The 13,412-nt window shown below is 50.5% G+C and overlaps 1 protein-coding gene across 1 annotated transcript in view; it reads right to left on the minus strand.

The window, feature by feature from the left end:
* FRMD4A (FERM domain containing 4A) overlaps nucleotides 1-13,412 on the minus strand; it is a 325,528-nt gene that overhangs the window by 11,888 nt on the left and 300,228 nt on the right. Inside the window, exons 17-22 of the mRNA XM_052650658.1 lie at nucleotides 12,860-13,088; nucleotides 10,372-10,428; nucleotides 8,500-8,737; nucleotides 7,574-7,741; nucleotides 4,921-5,780; nucleotides 2,295-2,391 (exon numbers count right to left, since the gene is read on the minus strand). Coding sequence (XP_052506618.1) covers nucleotides 2,295-2,391; nucleotides 4,921-5,780; nucleotides 7,574-7,741; nucleotides 8,500-8,737; nucleotides 10,372-10,428; nucleotides 12,860-13,088 — 1,649 coding nt within the window. The remainder of the gene's footprint in view (nucleotides 1-2,294; nucleotides 2,392-4,920; nucleotides 5,781-7,573; nucleotides 7,742-8,499; nucleotides 8,738-10,371; nucleotides 10,429-12,859; nucleotides 13,089-13,412) is intronic.

Below are 13,412 nucleotides of genomic sequence, written 5' to 3' on the forward strand. Positions count from 1 at the left end.
GCAGGTGATTCACCCAGGGGTCCTGTTAAAATGCAGATTTGAATTCTGTAGGTCCAAGAGTCTACCTGCTAACAAACTCCTGGCTGACATGGGGGACAAGGCTTGTCTGTGGACCCCATGCTGGAATGCACAGCATTTGGTAGAGTAGACAGCTGTCACTAAAAAACACTGGGAGGAACTCATGGGTGATAGATGCTTCTAGACCAACTCAGTCTGCCCCTGGTGTTTTGAGATGTAAACTGCACGATGCTATTCTTTTCAACAAACACTGGTTACTAAAAGCAGTAAAAGATTCTACAAGTATCTGCATGTACAAAGAGCCCAGGAAGGTCTAAAACACACTTTGAGGTCTTTTTGGGGAAGGAGCGGTGGGAATATCTAACATCTAATCTATATCTAATATCAGAGATGTAGGAACAGACACATAAACATCGAGTCCCACATGTGTCTAGAGATAGGACATGAAGATGACAGCTTCCACACCACTCAGATGTTTCCCCCTGGAAATTATGATCCATACGAGCAAAGGCAACTCCCGCACCACATGTGAGATCTCCGACTCATGAGCAGGGAAGGGGGAGGGCTGGAAGAACAACACGTTCCCTTACGATACCTCTATTCATCAGTACTTTGGTGGGCTGGAGACTCGGACCCATCCATAATGGGCGAGTTTTCTGTCGCTTCTCTGAACCAAGGAAAGCAGGAAAAGGAAGAGAAGAGAGGGCATGTTAAAGAGAGGAACTGACAGACATGATGAGTAGCTTATCAATACACTGCAAAGCCCAGCTGACTGTGCAGCCAAGTGTTAGTGACAAACAGGATATTTTCAACCCCGTGCACGACTCAAAGATCACTTTGGTTTTGTTAGGAAGGCTGCCAGACTTTGGCACTTTCTGATTTTCTTATCATATCAGAGAATAGTTATTCTTCATTAATGATAATTCAACCCAATCTGATAAAAGAGCTTAAGGACCAACCAAACATTTTTTGTTTCAAATTGGTCTCGGGTCCTCACTAGCTGTGTGTGATCAAACATAGGCAGCCACCCAGACCCACTCCAGGGTAAAGGTGCTCCTAAGCTCCACAGCCTGCTGTCAGTCAAGTGGCAGTCATACATTTGGAGCAGGTGAGACTGGGTGTGACCCAGAAAATGTGGAGGAGCCGGACAGACACCCTGAAATCAGAAAGTCCTTACTTGAGGTGAGAAGGCTTGGTCAGTGGAGGTACAGTATACACAAAAGGTCACTCTTATGGATCTGTCTCTTGAAACTCTTGGGCCCGAAGCCTTGCAGCAGCTGCCTGACCACAGGAGCTAGAGCTGGGGTGCAGATGGTACGTAAGGAAGTGTTATAAGGTGTGTAGTAAGGACAGTGGGTAGCTGCTGCCCAACAGACCAGTGAGAGTGGACAGGGAACCCTGGCAGCTGAGACTACAGGCTCTTAATTCAAGAGGAGTAAGAGGCGGCGTGGGGTGGTTCAGTGACATCATCGGAATCCCCTGGAGGGCTTATCACCACACTGACTGCCAGCGTCCTCCACCCTTGACTTAGGTTCTGACTCAGTGGGTCACTGATGGACCCGAGATGTTCGTGCATTTCTAACAATACCCCAGGTGATGCTTATGCTGCTGGTCTGGGTACTGCATTTTAAGAACCACTGGCTTAGTGGAAAAGACAAGGCTTTGGTTTGGGGTAACGGAGTGCAGGGCTGAAATCCCAGGGTCATCCAACTGTGTAAGATGAAAAGACACTTACTTTCTCTGAGCCTCATCTATAGAACAGAAAAAAGCCTGGCTACTTCCCTTACAAAGTTGCAGTAAGGATTACATAAGCTGATATAGGTTAGAAGAAGCTCCTGGGCTTTGAGTACACAGCAAGTACTCAATCTTAACCCTCCTGTCAAACACTAAGACAAAACCTGGCTTAAAATCACTAGAGATAAATGTGCAGAAACTGAAAAATGTCTGCCAAACACAGACATCTGGTCAAACAAGTGCACTCACCTCCTCCACATTTTTGGGATTATCACCAACTTTGAAAGAGAGTAGAGAGAATCAGCTGAATGAAGAGACCATGCTGGAAGGGGTGGGGGTGACGAGGTACTAGCAGGGCCTGGGGCCTCCCCGGAGAGGAGGGAGCTTCCCAGTGCCGTCCATCATTCCCAGGACATCGTTCTTCTGCTGACACACTCTCTGTTACTAGGATCTTATACCTGCTATCCTCTAACCCACAGAGAAGGCTGAGGAGGGTTCCAGAACCTGGGAGGGAGAATCAGAGGTCTGCCAAGGGAACTCACCCGGTCTGCCAGGTTAGGATGTGGTGGGGGCTGCTGGGGGGCGTCGCTCCGATTTCACTCGACGGTGTTGAGCTTCTCTGGCTTTGAGGTAAGGCAGCTGCGTGTGGGTGGTGCAGAAAAAACGGGTCAGACCCAGGGGAGTGGAGGAGCTTCCTTCCAGAGATGCTCCCAGGACCTGCTGCAGGGTCCTGATGGGAAAACATCGGCCCCTCTCCCCACATTTGGCCAATACGTTTTCTCTCCTGAGCCATTCTAGCTCCATGTGGGTCGAGCTCGCCTGGGATTCCAGGTCCCCTGCTTTGCCACTGGGAAGTGGCCACAAGGATGGTGACAGTCCCCACAGTCCTCAGAGGGGGCCCTGGGCTGACCTAGTGCAGCAGGACTGATTTCTGCGGACACCAGCGAGATACGCCCCAGCGAGTTTCCACATGTGGCCCCAAGGTTAAAACTCTTCATTACATAGAATAGAGAACCTCCAGAAAGGTTCTCAGAGCTTGCCGTCTCTGCTGTTTCAGGCTTGTCATTTACCATATTTAGGACATTTCAAATGGGGCAGGGCTTTTCAGAGCTCATCCAAGTTTGACTACTAGGAGCTTATTGATAGGGACAGGATTTTTTTAGTTGGGAAAACTCACTAGGAAGCAAATCCTACTTAAATGCATCCCTTTGCTTCCTTGGGAAGCAATCTTTTTTATCAGGAAAGGTCAGATACAGCTTCCTAGAATTTTAGCTTAAAATATGTTTCAAAAGATTTACCGAAGCTGTTCAGATAAAGCAAATCTACTGGACAAGCACTACAATTCTGACAATATAAACACTCCTGACCTGTCCAACCAAGGCTTCTCCTAATAGGGTCACAGGGAAACACGCTCTTTAAATGCTCAGTTCAGTCGCTCAGTTGTGTCTGACTCTTTGCAACCCCATGAACTGCAGTACTCCAGGCCTCTCTGTCCATCACCAACTCCCGGAGTTCACTCAAACTCATGTGCATCGAGTCGGTGATGCCATCCAGCCAGCTCATCCTCTGTCGTCTCCTTCTCCTCCTGCCCCCAATCCCACCCAGCATCAGAGTCTTTTCCAATGAATCAGCTCTTCGCATGAGGCGCAATTATTCTCAAAATCCTCCTAGGAAGTTGATGGCAAATGTCACTGGGCTGATTTGACAGATGACAGAGGCATCTGAAGAAGCTTTTAGGACACTGAAGTCCATGGTTCTCTCACAATGGCTTGAACCATATTTATTCTTGTCTCTGAAATTTGTCATTCGGCCGATGAACCTTAATACAGGAGTCAGTGGGGTGCTGGGGAGAGGATGTAGGAGCCCTGTGACCTGGTACACCCAGAAGCCGGCCGGGCCTTCCTCTTTGCCCTGCCCTTCCTAGGCCCCAAGCATCTCCTTCAGTTCCCCAAAGAGGGACCCCTCGTTTTCCTTAAGATCACTCCTCTTTCCCTGGGTTTTTGCCCTTACTTCTCCTTCTTTCCAGTCCCAAGTTATATCCTGACTTGGACTTCCTTCCCTTTGCTGCTCATGTCATACTCTGAGAATCATTTTTTATTATGTCTCAAAGTCCTCCCCTGTTTTCTTTCCTACGGCCAGGGGAATGCAGTTGCTCTGTTTTTCAAATTGGCATTATCAGGCGATTCATGAATGAGCAGCACCCATCCACCAACTAGAAAGGTGCTCTTATCACTACAGTCTCCCCCCGGAAACTGAGATAACCTACACAAGCTCATGTGTGCAGGTGCTGAGAACCCCTCAGGGATGTGGAGAAGGCAGGACACATCCTGGTTGTTGTTACCATTATTCTTTCTTGGAGATGGAGAGGGGAAAGGAATGTAACTGAAGGGGGAGGATGGTTTCTTCCATTTTTTCACTGGATTTGGTATTGCTTAACGCCCAAGTACAAGAATATAAGGTAACCTTTCATCTGATGATGAAAATGTGAAGGTGTAACCTCAGGGCATCAGAAGCACTTGACAAAAATTACTTTGGTTAGATCATAACATCACTGGAAAGGGATACTGAGGTGCAGTCAGGAGTTCCATGAAGTCATTGGGGAACTCAGGCAGAACTGCACTTCTTTCTGCAGCCAGTCTGCCCCACCTGGGGGGCGGAGGACACTGGCCAAATCTCAGGGCCTCAGGACCAAGCATCGCCTGGAGGGAGCTCTCCTCTGCAAGTGTGCCGCTCAACTCACTACCGCCAAATCCTTTCACCAGGGCAAAGGCGCACCTTTGACTGGACAAACCTGGAGACACGGACTTCACCACTTCCTGCATCTCTGTCCTTCCAAGGGGAAGTGGCTGGACGGGTGGATGGCACCAGAACTTAGGAAGCTGAAATGGGAGACTGCGCAGCCCGCTGTGGGTGGGCTAGGGTGTCGGATGCACCGCCCTACCCTCTCCCGGGTCTTCCTCCTTCGGCAAAACCAAGGGCAGAATGGAAGGGATGGGAAAGGAGGGGAACGAAGGTCTTGCACATCGCACAGCTAGGTTTCTAGAATTAACCATCTCTCCTTACTGCCAACTCTAAAAGCTGCACTCTCCACCGGTTCACAACCTGACCGATGATCAAGCATGCCTGCGCCCGGCCGCCGCGCCCTCCCAGTCCCCGGTCCCTCCTCACCTGACGTGGCCTTGCACATCTGGGGCATCCGGGTGACCCTGCTGTGCGCCACGAAGGTGCTCTGGGAGGAGGTGCTGTACTGGGAGCCGCTGTCCGAGGAGGTGGAGCTGGTGTGCGACAGGCGGCTGTGCTCCTTGTGCGAGGCGCTCGAGCGCTGGTACCACTGGCGCAGCTCGTCCGAGACGGCGGCGCGGCCGGCGCCCTTGTCGGGGGCGCCCTCGCGGCCCAGGGATGGAGTCCGCAAGATCTGCGAGCGCGAGGGCGTCAGGCGGCCCGCATCGCCCTCATCGCCGCCGCGCCAGCTCTCCCGGAAGAGGCCCCCGGCCGTGTAGGAGTTGGAGGTCTTGAACTGCGCCTTGACGCTGTAGTGGCCTTCCTGGTCGCTCTCCAGGCTGCGCACCACCACCGGTGTGGCGCCGCCCTCCACGTACAGCGGGTACTCCTTGATGCGGTACTGCGAGCTCGGCTGGCTCTGGCTGTGCAGGTAGACGCCGTGGCCGCCGCCGCGCGCCGCTAGGTTGGGCATGCTCCCCGAGTTCGCCGCGCCCAGTGCGCCCGCCGCCCGCTGGCGCTGGCGCTGCCGCGCGCGCGCCTTGGACGGCGAGTCCTCGGCCAGCGTGGAGTAGTTGGCGTTCATCTGCGCCGGGTAGTAGTGCTCCGAGCTCGAGTGGCTGGTGCACGACGAACAGTCGTCCATGGGGTCCGAGCCGTTGCTGCTACGAGTCCGTGGAGTGTAGAAGTCGGGGCTCCCAGTGTCGTTCTCCGAGCCCAGGAGCTTGCCCTGGGACTCCAAGCTGGAGCTCCGGTGCCGAAAGTGCAGGGCCAGGCTGTGCAGCCGCGTGGGGCTGAGGTCCACCGACCTGCGGGGAGAGGACCGGCGAGGTGGGTCTGGGGGCGCCCGGGGGAAGGGGTTGGCGGCTCTGGGATCGCGGTTCGGGGCCTTTGGAAACTGAGTTCAAGAGCTGGTGCTTCCCAACCCTCCCAGGTGAAGGCAGGGCGAGAAGGGGACCGCTGGTCCCCAGGCCTCCGCTCTGATGTTTGATTTTGAATGGGCGGTGGGGTCGGAGACAGCGCCCAGGTGTTACTTCTGAAAAAAGCACGCCAATAGCCAGCGCCCCCACCCCCCCCCACCCCCCCCCCCCCGCCCCGCGCCTGCTATTTTTTTAAAGATGAAAAGAGAAGCTATAGACACAGCGAATCAAGATTATCCCCGTTTTAGCATTATGTTAAGCCGCTGAAATGCCATTTTAGTAGGTAAAAAAATAAAAAAGCCTTGCAGAAGCAGTCATACGGTTCCACCCAGTACTAATATGAAACCCATGTCAATAGATTTCTATTTCCCTGTGAACACCTGTGTAAAAAGGAAGACTGGTGGCACGTGGAACACTTAAAAATGAAAGAGGCAAATAAACACTTACTCCTCCACTACTTTGTTATAATCCATTCCACTTATTGGAGCCACACAATAAATATCCATCAATATGGCCATGGGGGCAGAGTGTAAGGACTCCACAGACATTCACCATGGCTGGGTTAACCAAGTACATGAAGAGGCGAGTCCCAGGGGTGACTGTCACTCGGGGTAGACTGCGAAATCCCAATCATGTGGCCCTCTTTGACTCAGGCCTCAGTTTCCTCTCTGGTTCCACCCCCTACTTCCACTCAAGCTCATGGGAACATGCCAAGTATAAGCCTGAATTTGGCTCTTTGACCTTCTTGTTCCCTGAATATCCTTGGAGCTCACCACCCATCCCACCCAGGTCTCTGCTCAAATGTTATCTTATTAGAGAAGCCTTCTCTGTTGGTTTCATTTAAATGATAGTCTTTCCCTTCAGTCTCTAGCTTCTTGCTTGCTCATTATTCTTCTCAATACTTATCACCACTGACATTTCTTTACTGTGAACTCTCTTCCGACTAAAACATCAGTCTGATGGGAGCACGGTGTAGTCTTTTTTGTCTCCTGCACTGTGCCCAAGAATGGTACTTGGTACATAGATGCACTTGGTAAGTATCTGTTGTATGACTGAGTGAATGAATGAATGGATGGATGGATGAGAGACTCTTGCCTGGAGAGCTCAGTTTTATCCTGTATAAATGGTTCACCACTTACAGCAGATAACACTATCTATCCTTTGAACTATAGTGCCTATGACCTTAAGTATTAGAGAAAATTGAGTGATGGCTTTGATTTTGCCTCTTTTTAGGAAAAGAAGGTGGGGTTCACTGAAAACTCACTTTTCCTTTTGCTGTTTAATTTACCCCCTGGGGCATTCAAGGAAGTCCAGGATAAATTTAGGCTTAAACTTAGGTACAAGGGGACCTCCTCTGGGCAAGGCTGTTCTGGTCCCTGCTAATCCAGCTCAAGTTCCTGCCTCCGCTCTTATTGGGAAAGCTCCTTCCATATCCACAGTGTCTGGGGGATTCTCTGACCAGCTCCTGGTGCCCCATTGATGCAGACAGTGGGATATAATGTGTCTCTTGGCTCTTGGGGTCCTTCTGCTGCCAGCTTACTTTTTAATTCTGCTTCCCTTACAGAAGAGCCTACATCATCGGTCCAGTCCTGACTCTAGTTCACCAGTTACCTGGGCCAGTGTGGGGCCAAATTTTTACAAAGGTGGGGATCTGGCCCATGGAGGGAGATGGGGAGACTCACCTCGTGGAATGCACATAGTGGGGACTCCGGACGCGGAGGTCGGGTGTGGATGGCATGCTGCACTGCGAGTTCCAATGTGGGAGGCTGCGGATGGGGCTGGTCTGCAGGGAGCTGCTCCCGCCTCCAGCTTCCGCACAGCTCCCGGTGCTGGGGAAGCGCTTGTGGGTGCTGCAAACCAGAGGAGGCCACGCTGGTCACTGCCTGCCAGGACTGCCCCTTCTCCGAGGTTGCTGACTGTGGCCTCAGAACATCCCTTTCCGGGTCGGGGAAGTTTGCCCAGGACTCCCCCAGAAGTGGGTGGGCGTCCTTATCCCTTACCCTTCATGCCTTAGGGCAGTGTGAGATGAAGCCGCTGTTCTGTGAAGCCCCTGCCCTCAACCACAGTTTCTGTTTTCCATAAGACAAATATTTACCTGTCCGGGCACCCACTGGGAGTTTTACGGGGCATAATGAAGGGAAATGAGAAAAACAGAGAGGCAGACAAAAACCCCCCTCTCCCATATCAGCTGAATAATGAACTGGTAACACACAGCTAAGATTACAGCTATTTGGCTTTAGAATTTTGTTGGATGGTGGTTTAGGGTTCTCAGCCACTTTGGGATTCTTATGTGTGGACTATCATTTGCCATTTCAGAATACTTCTGCCTATGATTTCCTAATTAATTCTCATGGAATTTAAGGACATTCAAGCAAGCTGCTGCCAACGTGGACTGTGAGCCAAAAACCCCAAATTTCCCTGCGAATGACAAATCTGTACCTCCAGCAGATCGGCAGCAGAGGGCGCTGTGGCGCAGCCCTGCTAGAAGGCAGCCCAGGGGAGGCGCATGCAGGGTGCGGGGGACCTGAGACTCGCAGATGCTACTTAGCCCTTGGATTCTGTCCAAGTGTGGACAATGACTTCGTGTGGCCTTCCCGGCCCAGCTCACCTGGAGTGACTGTGCGAGGAACGTTTCTTGACCTTCTCGTAAGGCTCATCTAGCGAGGACTCGCTCCACATTTTGGGCTTTATGGGCGACTTGTCATAGTCATTGCGGTGATAGTGCATCTGCCTGAGTCCCTCCAGGGACTGGGGGGGAGGTGGCCGGTTGTGCGATGGTGGCCGAGGAGGGAGCCCCTTGTGAGGGGACTGTAAGGGGGACAGTGTGCTGGTGACCTGAGAGTCTTCTGCACCAAGACGGAAAAAAGAGTGGAAGTGAGCAAGGGGCAGCCTTCCCCCCTACCCCTGCAGGCTCCGCCCACCCTAATTCCACCCCCGCCATTGGAGGTCAGTGGACAGGAGCTGTGGTTTCACTGTTTTACCCCTCAAATCAGTAAGGAAAGTGCCCCTGGAAGGAGCTACCTGCGATGGGAGTGGGGGGCCCAAGTGATGCAGTCATGCCCCCTGGTAGGTCCAAGGTCTGGCATATGGGGAAGAAACTGATCACATGCAATGCTAAGGACAATCTATTCCTACCCCAAGTTCTCTTTACAGAGCAATCTCCCTCAAGTGTTCCGCTTTCCTCCCCGGGAAGACTGCAGTCCACAGAGGTCAAGACCAGCGCGGGATCTCTGATATTCAAAACATGGCCCCCAATCCCCTGCAATTCTGGCATTTCCTCCCACCCATGCAATGAATAACAACATGATGATCTGATTGCAAATAGCAGGACCAAGACAACTGGGTAAGTACCCTGCCAGCCTCATCTCACATCAATGACAACGAATATTATCCTTATAGTTATCATTATGACTAGGAGCAAGATCTTCCACGTTTTCTGTCTGAATCACCCCTTGCCACCTTAAGTTTTCCCAAAGGGCAAAAAAATAAATAATTACCACTTAATACAATGGATTGGCCAAAAAAGATTTTTTTTTCCCCAAAAAGATCTTACAGAAAAACCTGGATGACCTTTTTGGCCAATCCCATATTTCCATGTCATTAATGCCCTGACCTCCCCAGGTTGGGCTTAAATTCATGGGAACATTCTCTAATATGGTTTTATGTTTGGAATTCCTTCTTCCCTGATTGGTGGTGGTGGTGGTGATGGTGGGCTGGGGTTGGGGGGTGGTAGGTGTGCGATCGCTTCTAGTTTTGTAAGAATTTCCCAAGAAAATATCCTGAGAATCACCAGGTTTTTGGAGGTCAATGAGAAATAAGAAGACAGCTTTCTAGGTGCCAGGAGTCTAAAGGGACATCTTTCTTTCACTTTCACCATTTCTCAGGAAGGTATAGAGACTTGCTTTCTTCTGGCTGCCCGTAGGCTCTCCTAGCAGGTTTCAGTCTTTATGACCCAAACCAATGTCCACTTCTTTCCTCCAGAAATTATACTCAAAAGGAAACTATACATGGTGTTTAAATCATCTGTTCAGGTAAAAATGTGGTTTTGGCAACTAAAAAATTCGAACACCATCCACTCACTTGGATAGCATCACCAACTCAATGGACACGAGTTTGAGCAAACTCCAGGAGACAGGGAAGCCTGGCGTGCTGCAGTGCATGGAGTCACAAAGAGCTGGACACGACCAAACAACTCAAACCACTCACCATCACCTTAACTCTTACCTTCAGGCCCCAAGACATGATGAAATTCCAATAGGCATGTGTTTCTGTAGTGCCCACCCACTCTCAGCCAAATAGGTGACCGCTGAGAAGTGAAAGAATCACAGGGAACCCAGTGCCATCTTGATCCGGCTCCTGGCTTTCCATTGAGCTGTTTCAGACTACATATAGCTTAATCCCAGGCTCTCCCAGACTACATTCAGCTTAATCCCAGTTTAATCTATGCTCTGAGTTCTCAAGCAGGAAACAGACAACATACCATCTTCAAGAACAAGGGCATCTGACAGGGAACTGTCTTCACTGGCAATATTTCCATCTGGGAAGACAAAAAGCATAAAAGTATGAGTTAAACACATCCCTTAGACAGAGCTCCATCTGTGAACATCGCTGAGTTTCCCACCATCCCATTTCTTTCTAATCAGAAAGAACCCATGAAACACAATCAAAATGCTGTTAGGCATTTCTTTTGACAGTCTCTGTGGTAGGTCATGACTCACCCCCCATCCCTGACACTGCAATGTGCCCGTTCTTTGTTTCACTGGCGACAGCAATACTGAGCAGCTTAATATCCAGCATAAAGGCCGCCTGGCCACATCATCGCCCCGGCCCATCTCAGGGCGCGTTCCGACTCAACCCAAGGAAGTGACCTGCTATTTATTCTACATACGCAAAACCAGGGTGAGGAGCTTGGTTTGGCTCATATGACAGTAAATGACTTCTCAATAAACTTCTTAAGCCATTAGCAGAAAAAACAAGCTTCTAAGTACAGCTTCTCTCTCCGAAGCTTATTTTCACAGACACCATTCAATTAACCATGAGAACACACCCAGAGGGAGACAGAAAGATAATCCCCTTCCTTTAGCAGCTAGGGAAACTGAGGGATATCTAGGGAGGGATGGCTTGTCCAGAGCTGTGTTGCTCTCCTGGCTAAGTCAGCAAAAGATCTCAGGTCTTTAGATCCCAAGCTTAGCCTTTTATCTCTTAAATAACAAACCAGGCTAAGGCATGGAAGAAGAAACGGGAATTACTCCATTTCAAGTGGGCTCTTAAGATGAAACATTATTTCAAGCAGGCAGCAAAATGGAGAAGGTATATTCTTAAGGAGGTAAAACACATGGCTAACAGCTTGGATGGGACCATTTGCCAGCTGGTCAGAGAGTGAGTTACAGACGGACTCTGCCGGCTGTCCTCACAGAATGGCCCTCACTGGGCAGGCGGGGGAATCATGCTCTTCTGTGGTCGACCAGCAAGACGTCTGTCCCTCAGCTGTCCTTCCCACACTCTGTCAGCTTTGCTGGTGTTTCTGCAGAGCTGGGGACACCCCCCGCCAGGTCCCTTTAAGGGTGCAGAAGGAAGTCCCAAAAGGCAGAGAAGATAGAGGAAGGCAGGCTGACTGCAGCTCTTTTAGGGAAAAATGACAACATCTTCACCAAGGACAATAGGGCAAGAGGCAGACAGACAGTTATTTCAAATTTCCTAGAGCAAAAAATTTGTTTTATGATCTTTCTCTCTTTGAACTAAGAATTCTCTTTATCTGTATTGCTTGATGAACCATGAACTGCTAGGATACATAGCCTTGACTAGCATCTTGGAGTCGCCAGTCTATTATCCCCTCCCCAGGATGCCCACAGTTTTAGGCTACAGCAATATATACATACACAGTGGTAAAACATATACAATAGAAAGTTTAGCATTTTAGCTGTACAGTTCAGTGAACTTAAGAACATCCACACTGTGGCGCAGTCATCACCACCATCCAGGCCCAGAACTTCTGTCATCTTCCCCAAACTAAAGCTCTGTCCCCATAAAGCAGTAACTCCCCTGTCCGCCTCCCCCAACCCCTCATAACCTCTCTTCTACTTTCTGTCCTCCTGGAGCAAAAGTATGATAAATGTGTATAAACTATGAAAGGATACTTGATAATATATCTTAAAGAAATTGATAAGGAAGGACCTACTATATTCAGGGAACTATAGTAAATTATCCTGTAATAACCTGTAATGGATAAGAATCTGAAAAAGAATAGATGTATATATCTAGTCTTTTGTGACTCACTTTGCTGCACACAAAAGGAATGCAGTGTTATACAACACAACTATACTCTCATTAAAAGAAAGAGTTTACTGACTTAAAAAAAAAAAAAGGGTCATGATAGTTGGGAGAGACTTGAGAGCTGGTGATGAATTTTGGGTTCTTCCCTTCTAGTGTTCACCAAATATAGTCTCCCCAGCTCCTAACCCCTCCTGGACCAGGGTTTTGGGCTCTAGACCATCAGAGTGGGGAGGCCCAGACCTCTCCAGCTTCAGCAGTGGGACGGAAGCCTATGGAGGCAAAAGAGGGCTGCAGGGGTGCTGGCCTCGGGGTAGCCCAGCCTCCCACCTTTCCTTCCAGACCTGGGTAGGGTGACCAGGTCCCTGAGGATGTCGGAGCCTAGGCTGGCTGAGGACTTAGTTTTCAGGAGACTGAGAGGAGTACACTTCCAAGAGGCCATAAAGAGTAATAACACTCCTTTGATTTGTATAATCCCTTTTATCTCAGGTTCTGAATGCATCTCATTGCTCTCACTGCTACCAGGTCTTTCTAGCTTCATTTTATGGATGGAGACATTAACGCACAGGGGTAGCTCAGCAGCTTGCTCGGTTACTCAGGGGTCTGGGTTCTGGGTCCACGCTCTGGACAGGGACACCCATCCCCTGAGGCCAGTTGGGGAAGGGACACCCACAGCAGGGAGTGGTCTTAGCACTGACCGTCAATGATCAGCGAGGCCCTCTGGGTGGGTTTCTTCCCAGATTTGACACGGTTCTCGTTGATGGCGCTTTCGATCTCCTGCAGCTTCTTCAGTGCGTTCAGATAAGAGGTTTTCCTCTGCTTCTTCAGTTTTTTGCTGACATTGGGGTCACTGGCCAGGCGGCGGGCGGCCTCTGTAATCTGGGACTGAATGGCAAATTCCCGCTCCAGGCGCTCCAACTCGGCTTCCTGTAGGAGGGGGAGCCGAGGCCGCACTTAGGTGGATGCTGAACAGGTGATGCCCATCCTCCCACCCCCGCCCCGCCCCGCAAGACTGGCACACTAGGGAACCAGAGGCCTCAGTGCCCACCCCAGCTGGGCCTGGCCCCTCAGCACTGGCTCTTCCAGTCCCTGGCAGCCAGGGACCTTGACACGCTCACTTTTGAGACTCTATGCCTCTGATCCATCCTGCGGACAACCATCAGCCCTGAGACTGGCACCGTCACTGAGAAGCAGGGAGTTTTCAGGCCTGGGGGCCGCTAGGTTTCATTTCCAAGGTCTCCAGCAACGTTC

The sequence above is a fragment of the Budorcas taxicolor genome, chromosome 13 (genome assembly GCF_023091745.1).
Source record: "Budorcas taxicolor isolate Tak-1 chromosome 13, Takin1.1, whole genome shotgun sequence".
Lineage (NCBI taxonomy): Eukaryota > Metazoa > Chordata > Mammalia > Artiodactyla > Bovidae > Budorcas > Budorcas taxicolor.